We start from the raw sequence: 24,592 nt of genomic DNA, 5'->3' as shown, positions 1-24,592 counted from the left end.
TAAACTCAGCTGCCATAAATAAGTTATAGAGATAAATGCCTATAAACTCGCTATAAACTGTTCTACCAATGAAAGCTGCATATTTCTCCTAATATAAGCTTAAAGGACAAGCTTTTTAGTCCATTTACCCCTGGCAGGACATTTGCAACATTTCGAATATAAAGAATCAAGGGCAGGAGTGTTTGTTGTGTAGCAACATCTCATTTTGGGGGACCCGGAAACTGTGTCAACATTGCGTCCAGCCGAAGTTGTAAGTTTCCCTTTTCAACCACATGGACGAAAATAAAGGATTGCACAGGATAGCCAGAGACTTCAGTATATTTTCTGATTTCACTCTGATTCTAACGGGAAGCGGCTGAAAACGAATTTTATTTCCAATTTTGTTCGCATTCCCTCACGATGAGTGCGTAAACTTCGTACGTTTTCGTGGGCATCCGGAGAGCGGCGGTTCCGTATCCTGTCGTCGGTAGTTGCCGCTATGCACTTTCAGTCGAACTTCGGCGTCCGTTTGCAATGGATCTCTCAAATCGCGAGATGAATCCTTTATTTTTGTTGTAAACACAAATGTGAAAGCGGGAATTTAGCGTGATTCTTGGCGTGTGAGGGACGACTATACACAACAACGCAAACATCAGCAAGGACAAAAGCAGAATAAAAGTTTGTGTGTGTGCCAAAAAGATATGTTGCCGGAAATGTTATCCTTGCCGTATCATACCACGCAACTCACAGTACTATACAAAGACCGAGTATAAGGAAAAGGCGAAAAACGGCAAAATACGAAAGAAAGAAACAAAACAAGCGCAAAACGGAACAAAATGATGATTTTGGCATTGCCCATAACGATGATGTCATCCTCATGCTTTTGTCATCCTAGTCAAAGTGAAAGTGTTGTTGTTGCTGCTGTCGCTTTTTCGGCCATGTCGGCTCTTGGTGCCACATGAGCAATCATTGCGGCCTCAGACATGTGACTGTGTCGTTTAATAATCAAGTGCAAAAAAAAGTTATAAATAAATAAAGAAGAATCGAGTGATAAGTAACAAAACAAACTCTCACACAATCGGACAAGTTAAATTAACCATTAAGGATTACGTCCTCCAGCGGAAAAGAGCCAACAGCTTAGCGAAACAACAATTAAAAACGGCAAAATAAGGACTCGGAATAAAGCTGAGAAATGGATATTTTAATGCCATTCTGTCCTATCACCCTCCTGCTACTCCTCTCCCATAATGGTAGGAAAATTGTAAATGTGCCATTTGACTTAGTTTGCAGTTCTTTATTTATACAGCAACAAGAGTTCTGGTATTCTTTTTAATTGATTTTGCTTGTCTACGATTTTAGTCTACAATTTGCATACATCCATATCTATACATATATATAAGTAAATAAGCATATGGATGTCACCTAAAAACGATTTAAAATAACATTTACCTTATTCAAAATATATGCGAACTTCTTTTGTTTACGAAGAGAGAAATTTAAATTACTTACTCGAGCTTTGTTAGAAAAAATGTCAACTAAATACACCAATTATCTAGTCAGCATCTTAAACGACTACAAAGCACTTGAAAGTGAAATGGTCTTAACTAGTTTTGTTTAGACCAGAGACGGACTGGTGATTCCACCCCATGTGACCTTTAATAATATTTGCTTATTGGTTAGGCGATACGATATATTACATAAGTACATATTTTTTAAGAGAAGGCAAATAAATCTAATAGAAAATGTTGTGTTAAATTTAATTATTTACAAAATTAAATATATTTTTAGGTCGTACAAATTTGTCAGTTAAATTTACTTGACTTTCTAAGACTCTTTAGTTAATTTTTAGCAATAAATATTTTCTACAAAGATTAGTTTTACATTAAATAATTATTTATATTGTTTGCTGAACCAAACTGAATTCAAACACTAATATATTAGTAGAATTAGTTAGTATATATTTTGTAATACTTCTAAGGAATACTAACTCCATATCCTGCTAAAATACCCTAGTAACTCTTTATAAGAAATCGTAATTAATTTTGTATTTTCTGTTCTGTTATCGTCTTATATTAAAACATCATTTACGTAGATCTGTTACCTTTGGAAAATCAACAACCATTGAGCTCTTTTTTAACTTTAACTCCAACTACTTGTAAAGTTCGAAATTTCAAATGGAGTATTTTATGAGAGACGAATGAAATTCTACGTGAGCTGCTCTCCCACCTGTTGGTGGGGTTTTAATAAGAGTATACAGACTTCCGCACAAACGAAGGCGATCGGTTATCTAGTTTATAATGCGAATACTTGCACATCATTCAATATAATATTTGGTACATGGCTTAAATATAATACTAGAAGAACCGGGCGATCTCTCATCAAGACTTTTATTGACCCGACCCGTCGCTGATCCGCTGTTCTTTGTTCTCTTCCTGTCCAAACAAATCGGGTTTGTCGTGTCTGTTTTTGGCATTATGTTAATTATTTCATTTCATTATAATCATTAGTATATAAGGAATGTTTATACTAGAAAACGAAAGAGAGTATTTGCAATATTTATGTTTATAATTTATATGGATTGTCTTAGACAATATTAACTTTAATTAGACTAAATTCGACTTTAGCTTCAGCAGTTTACAGAATTTAAATAATAATATCAAATCAAATGTCTTAGAATTCCATACTTATTTATTACCTTTCTTAGGTATATTATTACAACGCCCATTCTTCTTCTTTTGCCATTTCTCCTTCCAATCGTCGATTTTGAAACCCATTTCAAAGCCTCACTCCGTCGGATTCTAAATTCCCATGGCAAACATCAAAAGCCAAATACTAGCCCTTACATATCGTATATTAAGCATAAGTAACATGTGCTCCGTCATACATCAAATTAAATTTAATAATATTTCATGAGTTGGCTATGGCAAATTGAAGTAAATCCAATAAAAATTCAAATTTATCTACTTTTTTTCCTCCTTCTCGGTTTTTTTTTTTTGTACCTTCATACATTCTTTTCAGGTTTTGTGCCCTTTTAAATAGAGCGAAAGCTTTTCCTATGTGATTGTTGGTAACTTTGTGCATTGCATATCAATCAAATTGAAGTCACAGGAAAAAAATATACATAAATGTAAGGCATGGAAGACAGAGAGAGAGAGAGAGAGAAATCTAACAATGGCAACTCAATTTGTTTTATTTTCACATTTGCCACACAGATCTTGCATATGAATCGTCTGGTTTTTATGCCTGCAAATAAAAAGAAAATTGTTTTTCATGGTAGAGCAGACAATTTTTAAAACAATTTTCACATTCACAAATACATCTAAAGAAAATTTCATGCGTATACTAAGAGATTGCTTTAACATGGTTAATGTTTAGCATTTAATTTATCTTTTATGTATGATACGTATGTAAGTAGGTATCTCCTTGGGCAATTTGTAGTGTTTTCCTGGAAAAAGAAATTCACATTCCTTGTTATTTGTTCATATATGTCTAATGGTAGTCTTTATTATTCTTAAGAAACGTTTCATCTTTAAGCTGGCATGTGACCAATTTTTAGCACAGAGTTAGTCTTCCAGCACACATGTCTTAGCCAGGCCCATTTTCCATTACCATGACATCATTTGCAACATTTTCACTTGACGGCCGAAAATTTCATAAGTAAAGAATTATTTTTTTGAAATAAATGTGTGCTCTTTGTACTTGCAGACTAAAATTTTCTTAGCGTTGTCGATATAAATGACAAAATAAATGTAAGAATGTTACTTTCCTCTAACCGATCTAATTGGTTCATAACAAATATTGTAAGCATTTAATATATTTTACTTCTACTAAAAAGTAAACATAGTTTTAGTATAAAATAGATTCAGAAAAATATGTCAAAAGGTAGAACTACTCATATATCGCAAGGTGGAATAATAATATTTCAGCGGATGTAAATGACTCACTTTATTATGATGTCAATTAGGAGCACAAATGAGGTGAAATTTTCTTTTATTAAGTCTTAACATGACACAATTAAACTTGATCTAAGCAAAGTTGCAGGTTTTGGCTTTTTAATTTATTATTGTGACATCATAACATCATGACAAAATTTGAAAAGTTTATATTTAAAAAAATTTAATATCATTCTCATGGTAACACCATGAATTGCGACTTTAAAATGTGCAATTTCTTAAGACATCGAGCATTAAAGAACCCTTCTAAGCTATTGCTTGATGATATTCTTTTCTAACGTAAATGTAGGTGAAAATATTGGTATGAGAACCTGACGACCTTCTGAACCCTACAATACTCCATTCGCATTCAGCCACCACTTTCCTATCTTTACCCAGTGATACCCCTCAAATTCAGGTTACTCTATTCAAAGCAGGGATAGTCCATGGACGGATCTAGATAATCTTTTTTTGGCGGTTTCTGATAAGAAACGTAAGAAATTAAGCTTAGTAATATTCAGTTTGAGTATTAATCAAAATAGCTCTTGTATCCGTCCATAAATCAAACCTATGCATCAATGGGGATTCAATTGCATTTTCCAAATAGAGCCAGAGTGCAGATACATGGACTTGGGGAAGCTTCATATACATATAAGGTTTATTTTGTTTGCACTTCCCCCTACCCCACAGTCTCATCAACCCTTTCTTCTTTTTATAGGATATGTGTTTATATAATTTATTTAGAATTGTCAACGTTATCAATTTATCTGTTAATTGTCATGGAAAGGATAAATTGCAAGAATAAAAATATGAAATATTTTAACACTTTTTAAACATTAACATTTTAACAATTAAGAGTGTATAATGCAAACTGAAAAGATTTAAGCCTCATTCGAACTGAACACACATGAAATCTCATATAAACAGTTATGCAAATGCATTACACGGAGAAATCAATCACAATTTACTATATCGACATGGGTATATTTATCTACTTTATAATAATAAAAAAAAAGAATTGTAAAATGCTACAAAAATGTCTATCAATAGAATAATTTTTTTTTTTTTCAATTACTATTCATTTTGAAAAATGAGGTCAAACCAAAACTGACAAAAAAAAAAAAAGGAAAAGCTTAAAAAAACACACACACACACAAACTTTATTAGCAACAAGTTTTTATTTTTCATGAAAAATATTAAGTTACAAATAAATTCGTTTATCGTTTAGAGATGAAATCCTCTTTGAAACACACTTAGAGCTCCTGCCCATATTCAATTACCAATAATTATTTTGGGCAGATGTTAGTCGAGGTAAAATACAAAAAAAAAAAAAAAAACAAAAAAAAAAAAAAAACATTGCAAAACTTTTCTTATCCCTTTCCAAATAGTTTCGGGTATTTATTTTCAATTTTGTCCGCACAAAAGCTCTCAAATTGTTTGACTGAAATTTTAGTCAGGCGCCAATCGGGGCGCACTCGGCAAGGAGTAGGGGGCAGGCAAATGGAGTTTTCGAGGGGTTTTTCCGAAAGGGTGTGCCTTTTTAGCGGAAAAAGCGTCGCGTGTTGGGAATTGAGGCGAAATGCATGCCCCGTGGGGGTCACAAAATGAAAACGATAAACCTATAGGTCTCTTAAATTTTTCGGGGCTTTAATCGAATGAAAGAACGCCAAAAATTTAAATCTTCCCCAACTTGAAGCCTGTTTAATTTGATTTTCAAAATATTTGCTTTGTTAAAGGTGCGCCGAAATGTATGCTAAGAAAATGTTTAAATAGAATGCAAGTTGCCATGGCTAACTCACCCTTAGCCAGTTCGTTTGTTGTTGTTGTTCATTAAACATAAATGCAAGTTGCAGCAAAGGCATCTCTATTAAAAATGCATAAAGCAAACAAAAACAAGAGCAACCCATAAAGAGAGACAGAGAGAGAGAGAGAGCCAAAGAGTAAGTGAGATAAAAGTAGTAAGAAATATTGTAAAACAAAAAACGAAAATTCATTTTACACGCTGTCTTTCACGTTGAATTTAATTAAATTTAAAACAAAAATTTAACAAAAAAGAAAGCGCCTTCTACTTAAAAGTTAATTAGTTATTAGAGCATTCAACGTGGCCAAACATTACAAACGTTTCACTAGTTTTATAATACCCTTCAAAAGGGGGAAAAGAGTGAGAAGGCTGTGAGTGAGAAGGCTGTGTGTGATTTTTCTCCAATGAGTTATCTTGATCATTTTATAAATAAGATTTTGGGTGACTGATCAAACGTACAATTATATGAAGTAATTACAAAAATTTTAATTACTACATTAATTACTGGAACTATAGATTAAGAATAAAATAGGAAGACATTTTATATTGTCTTGTCCAAATTAAGCTCGCTTTAGGTTTAAGGAAAATAAATTTCAACAAAAGCAAAGATTATCTCCTTAACAAACTTTAATACTTATTATTTTAAAGTAACCCATATTGCTCCATTATTTTCTGTTTTCAACTGTGGATGTGGTTATTTATAGCATTTTATCGACTAGCCATGGCACTTAACACTTCTTTTGGCCATTCCATTGAAGAGTGATAAATTTAATTCGCATTCTTTCTGTTTTTTCGTACAGCAGCTGCAACTGCAGCAATCCTTGGTCTTGGTCAAGTTGAGAGCGGCAACTCTTTTACGCCATTACCGCTGGCACTGCCTCCTCTTACCCTGACACCATCGACGCCATCAATAACGCATTTTGTAAATGACTCCTTCATCATTTTCTGCAAAACAGTACAAAAGGATATCGACACCAAGTGGCGTGATCCCAACGGCCAGCCTCGAGAGAATACCAAGGGGCGAGTGCACATTGAAAAGAAGACGGGTAAGTGAAAGGGCCAAGAGACACAGAGAAGCAGCAGGAGAGATATTTATGGATAATGCCAGTTGATGTAGCCGCAGGAGGCTATGCAAAAGTATCCAGTCACATTGCGTCATAATGCCACTTGGAATATTCCATTTTCACTCTTTTAAGGTTTGCTTGCCCTCGTCTTTGAGCATATTTCATTGGACGACAAGGGCAACTGGACCTGCGAAGTGAATGCGAATGCGGAGCGCGATGCTAAGAAATCCTTTGAGCTGCTTGTAAATCGTAAGTTGACTTCTCCATAAAAGTAATAAGTATGAACGGCAGAAGAAAAAAGAACTTCAAATAGTTGCACTGTTTGTAGATGAAGCCAATTGCATAGACTACTTTTTCTTATGGCAAAGGCCGACTCATGAATAAGATAAGCTCGTCCTACAAAGCCGGTAGAACAGCTTTTCAAAGGAACAAAGAAAGTCCTTTATACCTCTACAAACACAACGAACGTAGCTGCAAAGCGTTCCAAAAGGATAGCTCCACCTTAATTTTTAATGATAACTTTAAGGTATATTTTAGCAATTTTTTGTTTGTTTTAAGAAATTTTTACATTCGACTTAAATCAAAATTCCCACTACCACTAAAAGACGACCCCTTCATAGTTAGTATTCTTATTAGAAAGTTGCATATATTGCATCTATTCTGTTAAGTGAAATCAATAAAGTTTGGACATAGCTTGCAGTAATTGTGCTGGGGCTACGTTTCAAACCAAATAGAGTTCAATCGAAATCGAAAATAGGAGAAGAAATGAGTAAACATGCGTAATGTAATGAAATATCCCTAGGGTCAAAGCCTCATCATAGTTTTAGCTCTCATTACCATATTGATTGGGGACTTGCTAAGTTTGCAGCGTGTACTTTGTGAACTTGGCAAACTGTTGGCGGTCCATCAACGGGACCATGTAAACAGATTGCAGTTATCTAACTATATCGTGACTAACTATTTACAAAAGTTGCTGCCATTCGTACCCTAAAGCAATTTATACAATTTCCTCCTTGTATCCACTACTACAACTGCCAATTGGCAAACACACAGAGAAAATTTCATTTGGCAAAACGGAGATGGTGCAGTCGGTACGCGAAGGATTCGATGCTATGGTCAATTGCTTTGTCCAGGGAATGCCGGCACCGGAAGTCTCATGGCTGCACAATGGCGAATATATAAACAGTGAGTAGACAAAAGGAAAGAGGGTACATACATTTGTATGCATTTGTATGTATGTATGTACATGTCAGGGGCAAATTTGTTAACTATGTGACTATTCTTGCGACTTGCCGCTTTAGCATCTGTTAACTCATCGTCATCGAAATACAATCAACTGTCGAATGGACTGTATATCAGGAATGTTACTCAAACGGATGCCGGCGAGTATACATGTCGTGCGATGCGTATAACACCAACTTTTTCGGATTCCGATCAAATAACGATATTACTAAGGACACAACGTAAGTGCAATGCGGGCAATGTGGGGTCAAACACACACACACACACCCACACACCCACGCATATCACATATCAAGACACCCATGAGGACAAATGTCACTTGCCTGCAATTCTTCCTTGCCTTTGGAGTAACCCTTTTCTCCCATTTGGCTTTCTCTTTGGAGAGTGGTCACCCGCATTTTTCCCCCATTTTTTTTTTGATACGTGCAACATTTTATTTCCTTTTTTTTGTGATAATATTTAATCTAGAATTTATTCTTTACTGCACTTGTTGGCAATTGCATTTTCGATTCCCCCACCACTCGGATTTCGTTTTGGAAATTGGCAAGACTTTGCAACAAAATCTTTTGCTGATAGCAGCTTAAAGTTATTTAAGCCATTCCTTTCTCTATTCCTCTGGACCATGCTTCGTTGGCTTTAATGAGATTTGGTGCTGCTTGAGCTGAGCAAGTGAATTTGCTGTTGCTGTTGCCTTGAATCTTTTGGGGATTCCCACCAGATTCCCTTGGTATGATACCAATTGTCATGGTCAACTGGCGGAAATGTTGGGAAATATAAAATAAAAAAACTATGCAAATTATTGTTGCAAATGCAAATTTTAATTGACTTTGGCATTCGAGTAAAGATGAATCCAAATAGGTTAAAATTTAAACTTAATAAATCTTTAGTATAATCACTTACCATTTGATCTCCTTTGACTAATTAATGAAATGTTACCATATCAAAAGGACTAACATATCGTTTAATCAATCACATTCAGATTCAGTGCCTTCATGCAAATAAGATCCAAACACATAGTGGACTTCTCTCTTCTTCTTCTTCTTTGGGATGGGGCTAGAAGCGGAGTTAAAATGTATACTCCTTTACTTCATGCAATTGAGTTGCCGTCAAAATTTTACTAATGACTGCCTGCTATGGTTTGAGTTTCCCAAAGACCAACATAAACCAAACTGGGCAGCTGGGACCCAAAAGTAAACAGCATCGCATGGAAACCCAAACTAATTTGTTGCCCAGCAGCAGCAGTTAAGAGTTGGCGATGGATCAGGAGCACAGTAGTCCAGATGAAATGCTGTAATATATATATGTTTGCATTTCCTCAGCAATAAACTCCAATGAGCCACAGCGGCGACGACGACAACGACGAAATGCTAAAATGTACTATTAGTTTACGCTTGAATGGAAGATAGTAAAGAGTCTAGGGAACTGACCGTGGCACAGTGGTTAAAGATTTCAAAACCGGAAATGTAGAGAGACAGCAAACCAAAATAATCAAGGTGGGGTTATTTTTTTGTAATGATCATAAAATTTTGATTAATTTTTTATTGACCGAGTAACAAGATATATTTTTCATTTTTGGTCATAAAATTTTAATCTCTATATAAATTTTTGTTATAAGCTTGTTATGACCTTTTGATAATTAAATCTTTATGCCATACCATTTCTTCCATGTTTAACCAGTTGGGAATTTCGATTGGGTTCAATCAAAAGGCAAGCTAAGGCCATCTTAAGTGCATAAGGACTCTGTCTTAATGGAAGGTTTTACTACCGAGCGTAGTACACGAGTCTAACTACCATCTACTTGTAGTTAGTGGAATTCGCTAAAGATTGAAATAGATTTTAATCGATTACTCTCACTTGAGGCGAACAACACAAATATTTCTAGTCGTAAAACGTGTAGAGCTTTCTGTCATCTAGATTTCAACAGAATTGATTCATCGAAATCAAAGTAAGAAAAAAAGGGAGCAAGCACTTCAATTGCTCTGAACATTTGTCGTATAACACGTGCTGCTAAAAAAAAAAAAAAAAAAAAAAATTTAGCTGAATTGCTCTTGAATTCAAAGAAAAATACATAATGTTAAAATTGGACACCTATCCTCGTAAGTAATAAAAATGTTATTTATCAAGCGACCACAATGATTTCACGCGGATTCCCATTGCAGTGCGAACCCACTATATGAAGAATGGGTTGTGGTTCACCGAAGACAATATACCAGTCCGAAAGGTATTTCTCACCAATATTCCAGAAGTTCTGAAGGATGAATCAATTTTTAAACATTTTATTAGTTTTGGACACGTCATAAGTGTTAAGATCTTCGACAATACTAAAAGAACTTCCGTCCCTAACCGAAAATTCGGATTCGTGCTCTTTGCCAATGCAAGCGCTGCGACCAAAGCTTTGGAAACGAAGATTCATCACGTGGAGGGCCATAAAATCTATGTCATTGTGGCCGATAGTTGGCATCAACCGGATTTCTATAGGGCTTCAGAGCCCCAGAATGCCGGCGGTCAGTCAGGGGAGGCGTATATTTTAAAGCTCCCTGATGATTGCCTATCAATGATTCTAAAATTGCTTCCATTGGCGGATCAAGTCCACTTTTATAGTGTTTGCAAGCGCTTTCAATCTGTTTATCAATTAACTACACGATCCATTCATAAATCGGTCGATTTGCAAGATTTGGAAGACTTGACTCTTTGGGATATTCGCGAGTTTTTTCGTATCTCCGGACCATATGTGATGGATTTGAATTCCAGTTTTTACGAGTACTCAAAATTTGGCAAGCGTTTGTTTAAATATTTTGGAAGGAACTTGAACTTGAACAACTTGAAGTCTTTGGACCTATCGGCTGTCGATTTAAGTATAAAAAACATGGTTGAAATATTTTCCAGTACCAGTAAGCTAGAGAATCTGAAATTATATCATTGTAACCTGACTGATGAGAAGCTGCTAACTTTGAAGAGCTTGAAGAGCCTAAAAAAACTTAACCTAGCCTTGAACTCTCCTCTGAGTGGTCTTCATATGGAGAAGCTTCCCTTTCTTATTGAAAACCTGAACCTGGAGTATTGTGATCGTGTTCAGTCAAGCCATTTAATTAAGATGTGCATATCTTTAACCCAACTAAAAGAACTTAATATTGGCGGTTTCTATACCGACTATGCAGAGGTTTTTCAAAGTATGGTTAAAAATGGCAGCTGCCCTTTACTAGAAAGATTGGGCCTTTCCATTTGTGGACGATACGGGGATATAGCCCATCTACCTAAACTGAAGAGTATTTACATTTACGGCATATCAGAGAATTCTCACTTTACCAAAGTCTTAGAACAACTAGTACTTTTTAAGTCCGAGCAATTGGAAGAACTAAAAATTAAATTAAGATTTAATGAAACGCTCAAAACTACTAAGCAAATGCTTATGCAAATTGGAAAGTTTGTTGGATTGAAAACTCTATCGCTCAGTAATGCGCTGAACATTGATAATGATGTCTTGGGCGCGTTTACCAACTTAAAAGAACTGGAGCACATCAATCTAGCATTCTGCAAACAAATTAACGATTCTAACATTTCGCTTTTGGTACTTGGATGCCCGAAGTTGCAGAAGGTGAACCTTGAGGGTTGTTCACAGATTTCCAAAAATTTGTTAGACGATATCATTTGGAAGATGCCAATTTACTACAAAAACAATGAGCGCAAGTTGCCCATAGAAATTTATCTTAAGTCATGTCGGTTCCTAGAGACTCCCCCAGCTCAGGATACAGTCAAGATAATTTGGGATCAACCCAAACAATTGAAACAAATATAAATCAATAACTAATTAAAATTAATTTAAAAATTCCCATTTTTGGTTACTCTTAATAAAGGGCTATCTAATGCCCAACTAATTGATATATTTATAACTCCCAAACTTGAAGTGCATTATTAAAATTGGTTAATACTTTTAACTCACTGATTTTTGTTTTATTTTATCAACGTATTGGATAACATTGAATTTATTTAAAAAACGAATTTCCTGTTGCACCAAGTAAAAATGATTTAAAACTCCAAAGGCCAAATGTAATATAGCTTACTGCAAGTAAAATAATCAAACTTGTAAATCAAAATGTTGTAGTATAGTGAAAACACTGTGCAATGGAAAATGGTAAAGGTTAAATAGATGCAAGCTAAAACGAACAAAAACAGTAACTGATGTGCCGTGTGCGGTGTCAGTGGGGAATTTAACCAAGGGACAAAGACAAAGGGTACCCAATCTCATTTCACTTCCTCCCACTATCTAAGCCAGCATCAAGAGAGTGTGTGTTTGTGTGAGCTGTGCTGGTGTGAACAAACAGAAACCAAGTGAAACTGGTCTAAAACCATGCGGGCTTAGAACACACACAGCTCAACTCTTTTACCAATCTTTCTCTCAATCTCTCTCTCTTTCTGTCTTTCTCTCTCTCTAATTCAGACAAGCCACATTGGTTCTACAACGAAACACTACCCGTGCAGTATGCCTATGTGGGTGGTTCTGTCAATCTAAGTTGCGATGCCATGGGCGAGCCACCGCCATCGTTCACCTGGGCACATAATGGCAAGGGTATTGTCGGCTTCAATCATCGCATCTTTGTTGCCGATTATGGCGCCACACTTCAACTGAATATACGCAATAACACTCAGTTTGGCGACTACAAATGCAAGGTGGCGAATCCTTTGGGCAGCATAGACCGTGTCATCAAATTACGTCCGGGGGCCAAGCCCCTTGGACCAACGCGTTTTCAAATTAAACGCTATCATGCCGATTCCTTCGAGTTGGAGTTGCGTACTCCGCGTATGACAAACGTATCGGATGAGATGCAAATCTTTGGCTATCGTGTGGCATATATGAGCGAGAATGAGTTCAAGTATAGTGCCGGCAATTGGAGTTATGCCAAGCAGAGAGACTTTTCATTTCATCGCGGTAAGTTGCTGAACATGTCTAGAAATCATCTAAGCTGCAACACTTTACTCTTTCGTTTGTTTTTTCGTTTTGTTTTTAGGTCAACGTTTCATCATTTCGCATCTGCAGGGCAATACGACCTATTTGATGCGAGCCGCCTCCCGCAATTTGGCCGGACTGAGTGATTGGAGTAATGTGAAAATTTTTGCCACAGCAGCGGCTTCCAGTTGGGTATACACATGCTGGTGTCACTTGGTATTGCCATTTTTAGGGCTTATATTGATTTGGCATTAGATTTTGTGATTGATATATATATTGATTCATCTTTGTCTTGGTCGTCATCTGTATCCACATACCCAAGTAGATCTTAGTTCCTGTTGCTGTTGGTCTTTGTGTAGTTTTTGTTATCAATATTTATTAATATTCTTTTACATTATATTATATTATGTATCTTCTGTGATAAGAGTTTTTGTGTGCAATTCACTTATAACTTACCCCAAAGAAGAGGATGGCTAGACAAGAAGAGAAATGCTTTGATATTTTCTGCCTATTGCCAACATTTTAGATGCCAAGAATTTTGCTGACTCCTTCTTCATTTCATTCATCGATTTTGTACGTTTTATAAAGCAAGAAAATATGAAAAACAAAAAACCAAAACCGAAATGTTTATAGAGAAATCATAACATATACATATGCATTGTCAAACTCTACCTTATAGTTAATATATACACAAAAAAAAAAAAAAAAAAAAAATGCCTAACTCTATCATACATAAATGTTGTTCAAGCAAAAACTAAGCCATATAGCAATTCAGAATTTTCCACATAGCATAAAGCAATGAACAAGAACCCCAACACAACAAAAAAAAAGAAAAAAACAAACTCACTTTGATGAATTTTACAAAAGTCCAAACTAATATTTACGAAAAAGAGAGGGAAAAGTAAATAAAATGAAATGCATATGCGAAAGTAAAATATTGAATAAAATAATAATAAAAAAAATCACTAAAAAAATATAAAAGCAAAGGCAAATCAATAATAGAAATGGATTTAACTTAGCTTAATTGAAATGGTAATTTTGAAATGAAAATGTAATGAAAAATGTGTTTAGCTGGTAAGCCGTGCGTATGGGTAATATGAAAATAAAGTCAAATGAATGTGTACAAGACACATAAAAGCATATCAATTCAATTTGGAATTTGAAAAGGTAAGTTATACGACATATATATGTATACATATGTAATATGTAAATATTTTATTAAAACTTTGTAAGCCCAGTTTTAATAATTGAAATAAATGTTAAGGCAGTGATATTAAGGGACTTACCAACATTGGCCAAATATTTGTTCAACCTTACAGAGTCAACACATTTGCCGTGCTTTAAAAATCAAAAAAAGCAAGAACAACAAAAATAGTTGGCTTTTAACCAACTTTGAACAATAAAAAGTTACATAAAGTTAAAATACATTTAAGTAGGCATCTGATTTAGTCGCCTCTTAATCAGGCATGTTATGAATACAGTACCGACATTACATATAAATAGCTTACTAAATATTATTTAATATAGGTCTATTTTTAATACATTTTTGTTCAAAATATTAAATTTTTATATTTTCTAACTCATAGCTTAATTTGCTATGAATACTTTACAATATTATTATTTAATTGAAACATTTTCTGCCGTCTAATTCAAGGACTTGAAGACTCTCAAATCTCTTTAAGGTTGGTTGCACTCTACAAAGAGTATTTGCCTGGCGGGAGAAAGTTTAAAGTTCTCTTCACATATATCAGCTCCTTTCATAGTATTTTCAGAAGCTTATTATAAAGAATTCTATGCTTTCATTCTTCAAAGATTTCACAAATAAAAATAGTCTAGAAATTGCAAAGATTGAACACAATATGCTTTATCTGGAAATTACAAAAGTTGCTTACGATGTCTTGCTTCTATTTCATTTCAAACACCTTATACTATACCTTTTAATAATACGAGACCCGAATAAACAAATCGTTATGCTAGGATTTATAATTAGGCATTATCATTAATATTTTGTTAAGTATTACAAGAGCAGTCAGTACAAGACAAATGGAATGAGAGTATTCAGTCTTTTAGGTCAAGATTTCGTAAATTCAGGGGATCTGGCGTTTAAAAGTTGGCACCTAAAGTTATGCTATAGAAAGTTACAGAATTTTTTTTGTATACTTTTAACAGATTTCAAAATATCCTGTTTAACACATATACTTCTTGTGTGCAAGCATTACTAATTAACAATTTGTTAGAGGCAAGAGATTTCAGTAGTTCTTTAAACTTAAAAAAAAAATAAATTCTCCGACTTACCATGACATACTTTTGGGCTTAAATCTTTACTAATATTGGAACTTTGTCTAAAATATATATAGCCCTACAAAAGTAAATGAAATCTATTTGGACAATCTACATGAACAACATAAAAAAATAATAATAATTTACACTGTTAACAAACAACTTAAAAACAAGACAAACCCTAATATAAGTACGCTGGTAAATGTTAAATTTTTAATGGCAGCCTAAGACAACACTTAACTAAATTACTAGTCTTATCTACTAAGTATAATGGCAACTAAATAATCTCTTTCGAAAGTATAAATATTTACTTCAAATGTCATTTGAAAGTAAAACGATGTTAATTTTAATCAGTACAACAAATCTTTCACTTCTCTCGCCTCATAAAATCTGAAACATGAGAAACGCGCTGCGTTAAGGCTCATTTCTTATGCCAGCCACGAGGGCCAATTACAAACATTGGGAGTCTGTCTTTGCCCAAAGGGGGTAAAAAAAACGTTTGGCAATAAAAACGGGGCCATAATAAACTAGCTCATAAAAGTCAATAAACTGTCAAATGGCAAAACATTTACATCACTTAAGCATAAATCTGTGAAAAAGAAGCCCCAACCTTGTCGTCAGAGTCAATGTCAGTGACTTATATTACGTATACGCCACAGGACACATGAATGGACATTTTGCTTGCCGTTTTCAGTCACCAGTCCCCAACCGGCTACCAGTTCTCAGTTTTCCCAATTCGAGCGACTCTTAAGCATTGTGCATCCACCCAGAGCCATTTACATAAGCCTAGAGATTCGCTCAGCTATAAATGATCATTAACGCAATCGGGCGTAATAACTTATTGTGCTTTACATATAAATAAATATATATATATGTATGCTTTTTGTAAAGCCAAAAAAATGTTACGGTTCAATGCGATTCCGGCCGCAAACGTGACAACGAAAAAAAATCAAGGAAATTATGGCGTAAAATAAATAAAATCTGTACGCTGCCTCTCAACCAATTCATTGGGCAAATATGTGTGGGTGAATATCTGTGTTTGTATGTAGGTGCCACGCCCACAAGACAAACAAACACAAACAGACACACACACACACTCTCTCTCTGTTGACTGCATGTGTAACCGTAGATTATTAAAACACAATTTATTGTCAATTTCCTGTGCAGGCAACTTCACGGCTTTGACTCCCATCGCGACTCTGACCTTTTTCGCCTTTTCCTGATGCTCTTTCACTAGACCAAAATGACAAGCTTCCAGAGTCCGATGGCCAAGAAATTTTAATCCCCTCAGCTCTTCGAGTATACGCTTTTAAGGCAATGAAAATGTCTGACACTCAAAGTGTGGCATACTTTCAGGAGCATAAATTATTCTGCATAACTTTTGTATTGAAGAATTTTAATATAACCTTTTGAATTAAAAATTCTTATCAATGTTTAAATATATCTTGATATTTTTTACAAAAAATTCTTAGCCATTTCAGATAGAATAAATAAATTTATGAGTTAAGTTATTTTATAATATTTCTTGACTCTGAAGTTAATTTAAGCGACTTTTATCACACAGGTCCCTTTAATAGCCTTGTTTTCGAGGTAAGAAGACCTTAAGCCCCCCTTTTGCTCTACTTTCTACTGAAGACAAAGTATAGTAACTAGATATGCCGCATTACTTACTTATATGTTAAAGATCATAGATAGATCATCAGCTTCTTATCAATTTCAAAACTTAAAACAATCCTAAAATTATTTTGGTTCATTTTTTTCGTAATTCAATATATTATATATACATATATATTAATTGATAATTTTCTTTTGAAATTTCGCTTATTTGGAAGAGGGTTATTAATTACATTAAGTAAAAGTCCAGGTGCTTTCACATGTACACAAAATAACGTAAATATTTTCTGTAATAATTTAACATCCGAAAGCACAAACGTATTGTTAATTTTAAACCAACTTTCGAAACAGGCAAAAAGAAAAATTATATTATTAATAATAAAAAACAAAGAGTGCTTAAGTCAACTTGGAATTGGGATTGCTTGAGAATCCTTTTTCATTGTTAAAACTGTCAGTCAATCAGACGTGCATACCGATATCTTCCATTATTTCAGATTATTTTGCTGGCCATTGTGCGTCTTTTGGTTGGCAATTAATGGTTTTTCACTGATAAAATATATACATACCTATATGTATATATGTACATCGGAATGGCTATGGTAGTCCATTGATTGCTTAAAGACAGGGGAGAGGTAAGACGAACAGTGGATAAAATGGAAGAATTGGTAAACATTATTACCTGCCCATCAGGGGCAGACAGTTAGTTTACTTGGCCATTCAGGCAGGCAGCCATTCATCCACCCACTCATTCAACCACTTTGACTATCCATTGAATGCCCTACTCTACCCACTACCCTACACCGTAATCGTTTCGGTTTATTTTAATTAAAATTTACAATTAATATTTAATGAGTCGGGCAAGTGACATCAGCAGCACCAGCACTACAGCATGCAGAATGGATGCTGATGTGCATCAAATTGAATTTTCCATATATTTAAGATATATTTACATACATAGTGGTTATGTGTGTGTGTGTGAGTGTGTGTGTGAGTGTGTGAGTGAGGTCGAGTGTAGCATGTCGATGTTGATGATAATTTCCAGCAAAAGTAATTTCTGGCTACGGCCACAGATTGAATATATACCGAACAATATGTAGGTATATATTTTCTGCTCTTACTCTGCTTGGTTTCATTCATTTTGGTTAGTTTTTGTTGTCTCTTCATACTGACATTTTTGTTGTTCTTTTAAAATAAATAAATAAATAATGTCTGTCAGTATCTTAATTGATGAAATGGCAAATTGATGTTGATTGCCAGGATACGTATGTGTTTCTATATATTTATTGCTTGAAAATTGACATTGAATTCGCTGACAGTTTCTGTCTAAATACACTCAACATTTTCAATGACAAAAACCAAAAGCTAAAATGTCAATTGTCAAAGTGAATGCTGCATTTAGCATTGCATTTATTCATTCATTCATTGTGATTGAAAATCTCGGTTTAAATTGGTAAAATGACTTATCAAGGATTTTCTATCTTTTGAGGGTTTTAAAATGTTTGAGAGACTAAAGGAGAGATTTGTTGACACAAAATAGAGCTAAAAAATTCCCACCTTAAATTTAAATTTCCATTTGAATGATTTATGATTTGTCTTGCTCACTGTATAATTGAAAAATACATTTTATTAGTTTTTAATGTAGAGGTATACAAAATTGGCCTGCTTGGACTTTGCAATACAAAAAATGTTTAAGTCGAATATAAAGATTTATTTCTATATTTTTATCTTATGTTACTTTGATCTTTTAATTCAATAGACGTAGTCGTACAACGCTCAGTACGAACAAGTGGCCCGTATGACACCAGGCCCGGGCCTGTTACGAATGACCCTAAGTAAAGTTAATGTTACAACCTCTACCCACTCCGACCTAAGGGCATAAGCGTATTACATATATAAACATAAATTAAACTAAAGAAATAGAGCATATTAAATGTGATGAGATAATAGGTTACATATAAAAAGAAAACAGGATAGGTTAAAATAAAGATGATTACAACTAATTACGAGCGAGGAAAGACAAGATCGCAGTTTTTTTACCCGGAAGCGATGTTTCGGAACCGATAACGTGCCAAAGTCTGTTGTAGTCACTACATAGTATACGAAAAGGTTCATGCAGAGAAAAGTTAGTTGTACAAGTGGGAAGTATAAGCGGTGTGAAATTGCGGGTCCTTCTAGATGGAACAGAAATGTTAATCTGGCTCGACAGCTCGGAAGAGTCAATCTCACCATTCAAAAGTTTGTAAAGAAAAGTTACACCAAGCATTGTTCTACGATTAGTTAAAGAAGGAAGGTTAATTAACTGAAGTCGACTAGAATAAGATGGAAGTTGTACAGTTAGATCCCAGCGCAAATCACGAAAGGCAAAGAGTACAAACTGTTTTTGTACAGATTCTAATTTGTTTTGATAAAACTCATATTGAGGAGACCAAACACAAGATCCATATTCTAATATGGGGCGGACTAGAGAAGTAAAAAGTATTTTGGTAGTATATGGATAAACACAACAAAACTTTAATTATGAATTTGAGCGTAAGTTGCCCTAATTTTATAATGGTCAATTTTTAAAGTAACTCAAGTTAAAATAATGCCTTTTAATCTGCATTTCAATTTCAAGAACTAATTTTGTTTTGACTTTTGAATTAAAGTTTAACTTTTTGAAATAGGTTTGAGATTTTCCTAAATACTGTCTGAAATAAAGTCAAATAAAGCAACTGTTTTTTATTTTTAAGTCGTATTATCAATATGTCCTTGGAAAAAACTTAAGGCTTAAAAAATTTAACAATAAATTTAAAAAACTAAAACAATTTCTCTGCTTTGACCGATTTTTTACACTAACTTCAACATTGAAAGATGATGTTCCAATTTGCTTACTTAGATTTTGGTTTTTCCAGTGCTTCAGTCCTCGCCTTGAATCGGATACTGACATTTACTCCATAAAGTATACAATAGATTATCGTAAGAAAATATTTTAAAATGATTGTAACATTCTCTACATTTCAAAAGTTGTTTATAGTTAGGTTATGGGTACGACGGAGCTACTTTTTTATTATTTCAAATCCCCAGATCCGCCCCTGCTTTTGGCTGCCAATAGATGTTCAAAATTATTAGCAGACAGTGCATAAATAATTAAGCAATTAACATTTGGTCTTAATGATCAAAAATAATAAAATCATTTTATTATGTAAAAGGGAAATGTTTTGTTCATGCAAATACATAAACGGCTTTAACTTACTTAAAGTTAAAGTCAAGTGCTAAAATAAGATAAGTTCATTATACTTTAAATGCACCATAAAGGACACGTGTAAGGATTAATTTTTTTCTCTGCTAAAGCTGAATCCCTACAAAATGTTTCTTAATTTGAAGACATTTTCCAAAGCACTAATGAAGAATATCTAATCCCTTAATGGCATACAAAATGCAAATATGTCTTATGCAAACTTTATATTTACTGTATAAATATAACCAGATATACATACATACATACGATATATGTATTAAAGGAGGAAAAGCATAATTAAACGGCAAGTCATCAAGAAATCATTAAGCTGACGATTTGTCAAACTTGGCCCATAGGTGTAATAAATACCTAATAACTCATTTATTAACCTGAAAGCAAATAAGCCGATGTAGATAAATTTCAAATTGATTGAGGTCTTTGGTGGGTTTGTTTGTTCGACTTAATCCATTAAGGTCCAGTGAATTTACATAAAATTTCTCATTGGATTGATCAATAATTTCAAAGATCCCTAAAATTAAAACTTACAGCTGTATGGCTAAGAACTAACTAACATTTGACTAACATTTTCCAAGATATACTCTTTGATTTGATTGGCCTTAATGAGATTGATTAACAATAGTAATAGAATCTTGAAATTCTTTTGCCCTAATCTAGATAATTTCCCAGTCAATTGTCCTATTTTGATCTTGTGTATTAGCCATTTCATATCTTTGAATCAGATATCTATTAGCTATCTTTCGCTTTCGGCCCATTTTCTTGGTTACAGTTTTCGATGTGGTCCTTGTCGTTTTATGCATACTTAAAATTTAATTATGTAAATATTAAATTATTTTATTATAGAAAAAATTGGGAACATTTGTTTTTTGTTCACTATTTGTTTGTTGAGATAACAAGAGATTGTTAAAATATTTTTCTAGTCGAAACAAAAATAAACTATTTACGGAGAAATTCCGTAAAACGGTAATTAAATTTAATATTAGTATGAAGTATGTCGTTAGTTGGCATTTTACATAAAATGTAAAAGTACAATTCGATGTACGTACACAAAAGACACTTTTTGTTGATATGTATTATTCCAAAATAATTCCAGCTATAATTGAAACATAAAACCTTTCTGATGGAATTACAGTTTTGTATCAACAATTGTCCTGAGAAATCATCAGCGCAGTGACAGCGCATCAAAAATTTGTTGCAGTTTCTACCCATTTTGTATTTCAATTTCGTGTTGGACAATATTTTTGGGCAAAACTGGCAATTCGCCATGTTAATCTTGATGGATTTCGGATGTAACAGACGGCTCACACTCAAAACGAAGAGCGAGAGAAAGAAAGAGAGTTGCATATTTTGTCTAGACTACTGAAAGCCATTTACTGACATATGCAAAATTCAGCCAAATCGGCATTAGCTACCTATTCCGACCAGTCTCAGCCCCCCGCCACCTGATGGTCTCTACAATTTTCCCCTTTTGACTCTGGCATATTTCATTTCACAGTTTTGCTGTGCTAAAAGTGTGTTCTCGCATATAAATCATTTAAATATTCACATTTATTTTCATTTTCAACGCATTTCACCTATTTGTATGTGTGTGTGTGTGTGAGTGTGAGTGTGTGTTACTCGCGTTTAAATGGAACAAGAAGGATGAGTTACATATTCATTTTGCTCTACATTTTTGGCACTTAAAAAGTCGTTACAAGGTGTAAAAGTTTTGTGTGCCAAAAACTACAGTGAAACAATGACAATGGTTGAATATGGTAAAGTGAACAGAGGTCGTCCTTACCTGGTGACTGGTGAATGGCATATTTCGAGGGGCTCCATCTCGCACAGATCAGTAGCGGTGTTATAAAGGGGTATTCCAGAATTAAGATTGTTTAACACAAAAGTTACACTTTTCTTTGCCTCTAAGATTACTCTACGAAAGCTAAAGAAAACCTGCGGAAAAGTCCCCACTGAATTTGATGCTAACTAAGACACTGATTGAGATAAATGTATCTACCTATATATATCTGTCACTGAGCCAACTCTGACCTATTTATGCATTGATGCTTATGCTAATGCTTAAACCCAAAAATTCTTCTACTAAAAACACAAGAAAAAAAATATCAATTGCAAATTGCATTAAAAAAAAAAAAAAAGTTCCACATAGTTAGTAAGTTCAATTGAAATTCCGTTGGCATGAATACATAATTTCATTTATACAGTTGTTTTTAATTGGTAATTATTAAAGCCATGGCCCGAAATGTGTAATTATTTGTTGCTTAAATATCGTAGCACATTATGCGCTTATTTACTGAACCCTTTACGAGTTGTTTTTGTGCCCTGTTTGGCCTTTGGTTTTACACACACACACACACGGAAAACGTTCAAACTGCGGCCAACGCATTTTAATTGGGATCTACATCGCATCGAAGCAAAACTATTCACATTGGTTTTTATTAAGTTTTGCGCAATTTTGTTTGGGGCCAAATTGTGGCTCTGTTCTTCTTCCACATGCGTGAGCACACAAATACACACACACAACAACGAAAAAATATTACAAATAGAACCGACATTTTGCCATTTGCCATTATGCAAATCAACAAAATGTGCTCTTTAAAAAGCACTAAATATTACGCATACGCCATGTGTGCGAGTGAGTATGAGTGTGTATAATGCAATGGTTGACTTGGCCGGGTTTTATTCAATAATTTTATTTCGATACAGAGCCAACACAAATGCATTTTGCATTTCAAATATCCAAATATTTTGCAACTACATGTTTTTGTTTGTGTTTTGTAAATATTGCAAAATTTTAAACAAAACTGATGAAATTAGCGCTGTTAATACCAGTGGACAAAGGGGGTGTGTGTGTGTAATGGGAGGGAGTCTATAGTAAGTGTTCGTTTGTTTTTGCTTTTAGTATCATAACAAATAATGAGGTAAATTAAACAAACAATAAGATGGGACAAAATATCCTCAAAAGCCATTTTAGTTAAATATGCAGACATAATTTATTGAAGACTAAAATAAATGTTGACAGTTTTGAATGAGAGAAAAAGGTTAGCTGAATGAAAGTAGCAAATCAATACAATCGATTCATCAATCATATATAGATGATTAAGAGTTTATGATCAACTTGGCAAATGTCGCAAATAAGTTACCCAAGTAAAAAATACTGTCAGAGTGTATTTAGTTAATAAATTGTGTTCCGCCAGGACGAGTTCTGACTTAATACCTTCTGCCTCAACATTTCTTTAACCATGTGAGATTATAGTCTAATGATAATGCTTTCAATTAGATCAAGTTAATATTTAGACTTTCTTTTGAATGAGCAAACAAGTTCATTTACTCAGTCACTCACTGACTGTTTGCCTCACTCACTCACTTGTTCTATGGACTTATTGACTCACTTGTGTAGGTTGTAATGACTTTATTATTTCCTGTGGATTCTGAACAGTTCTTATCCTCGAAAAGTCGAAAGTTTAAAACGATTAAAGCATATCAGACTATAGATAGAGCTTACGAGCTTATTTGATTAATTATTATAAAATTAGCATATCACCTAATCAAATCAAAGAAAACTGAACTAGGAAGTCAATGAACAAGTGAGTCACTAAGTAAAGAAGGGAGTAAGTAAAAAAAGAACATGTCAGTGGGTGACTGAAGGAAGTAGTTAAATAGTAGCCACAGTTCAAAGGATATTGAAAGCCGCTGAATAGATCAGGAATGGACAAGCAGGTAAAGAAAGGTGAAAAAGAAATGTCCGAATGGCAAACTGTTCTATTCTTAGTGAAAATTATAATTTGAATCTGCGATTCGCACCTAGAACCGTCAGGAATTGTCACTGCAGTTCAAACATCAACCAAGTTTTTCCGGAATTTATGGTTATTATATTAATATTTTTTACCAAATTTTAGAGTTTCACTGAAAATATCAGACTTGTTAGCTGCGATTTGCTTTTTAAAACTGTTTTTAAACTATTTCTTCCAACAATATCCTCTTTATCTATCACTCTGTTAGTCCCATTAAAAAGATTTTCTTGGTATAAAATTATATTTTCAATAAATTTGCACAGACATTTATAGCTTTGCCGCTGGTAAACAAAAATGATTTTTTAATTAATTTACAGTTAATTTGTTTTTAATCACGCAAATTAATACAAAGTGCTGCGAATTTCTATAGGACAAAAATGTTCATCATCATTTGTTTGCCACATGTGTGCAAACAAATGAAATCGCATTAAAAATGTAAAGGTAATCATGAAGATAATGACACCAACTGCAACCTGCAACCACCTTCCACCCGGTCCCCATGATTACTCCATTCTCCTATCTGTGCAACAGGATCCATTGCAAGGACCAGTAAAACGTAAACAAATTAAGCTATCTGTTTCACCATTTGATTAATTGCAATGAAACGCAATTTCAGCTTGACTCCTGCTTTATTTTTTTCGCCCCTCCATGTCATCCTGTGAACATGAACCATTCACCCACTCTGATTACCGTAACGGATTTCTTTATA

At 34.1% G+C, this 24,592-nt stretch overlaps 2 protein-coding genes across 2 annotated transcripts; both read left to right on the top strand.

Moving 5' to 3' along the window:
* The first annotated feature begins 348 nt into the window (after positions 1–348).
* On the top strand, positions 349–13,898 carry LOC137580896 (neural cell adhesion molecule 2). The gene is made up of 7 exons (XM_068295041.1): positions 349–1,229; positions 6,513–6,758; positions 6,909–7,025; positions 7,830–7,961; positions 8,078–8,239; positions 12,457–12,945; positions 13,025–13,898. The coding sequence occupies exons 1-7, from the start codon at positions 1,172–1,174 to the stop codon at positions 13,216–13,218; spliced, it is 1,398 nt and encodes a 465-aa protein (XP_068151142.1). The 5' UTR covers positions 349–1,171; the 3' UTR covers positions 13,219–13,898.
* Positions 9,883–11,957, top strand: LOC137581143 (uncharacterized). Its single transcript, XM_068295322.1, has 2 exons — positions 9,883–10,114; positions 10,178–11,957. Exons 1-2 carry the CDS (start codon positions 10,090–10,092, stop codon positions 11,812–11,814), a joined length of 1,662 nt encoding a protein of 553 aa, XP_068151423.1. The 5' UTR covers positions 9,883–10,089; the 3' UTR covers positions 11,815–11,957.
* Positions 13,899–24,592: the final 10,694 nt, after the last annotated feature.

The sequence above is a fragment of the Drosophila tropicalis genome, unplaced genomic scaffold (assembly GCF_018151085.1).
Source record: "Drosophila tropicalis isolate 14030-0801.00 unplaced genomic scaffold, ASM1815108v1 contig_845, whole genome shotgun sequence".
Classification (NCBI taxonomy): Eukaryota; Metazoa; Arthropoda; class Insecta; order Diptera; family Drosophilidae; genus Drosophila; species Drosophila tropicalis.
The sequence above is the reverse complement of the archived record's forward strand: the minus strand, read 5'-3'. Positions and strand labels throughout refer to the sequence as shown.

Excerpts from the sequence above, each read along its gene's own strand:
- LOC137580896 (XM_068295041.1), top strand. The coding sequence starts at position 1,172 with ATGGATATTTTAATGCCATTCTGTCCTATCACCCTCCTGCTACTCCTC. Across the intron at positions 7,026-7,829 it reads CTTTGAGCTGCTTGTAAATC|AGAAAATTTCATTTGGCAAA; the intron begins GTAAGTTGACTT and ends GCAAACACACAG. Across the intron at positions 8,240-12,456 it reads GATATTACTAAGGACACAAC|ACAAGCCACATTGGTTCTAC; the intron begins GTAAGTGCAATG and ends TCTCTAATTCAG.
- LOC137581143 (XM_068295322.1), top strand. The coding sequence starts at position 10,090 with ATGTTAAAATTGGACACCTATCCTC. Across the intron at positions 10,115-10,177 it reads AAAATTGGACACCTATCCTC|TGCGAACCCACTATATGAAG; the intron begins GTAAGTAATAAA and ends TTCCCATTGCAG.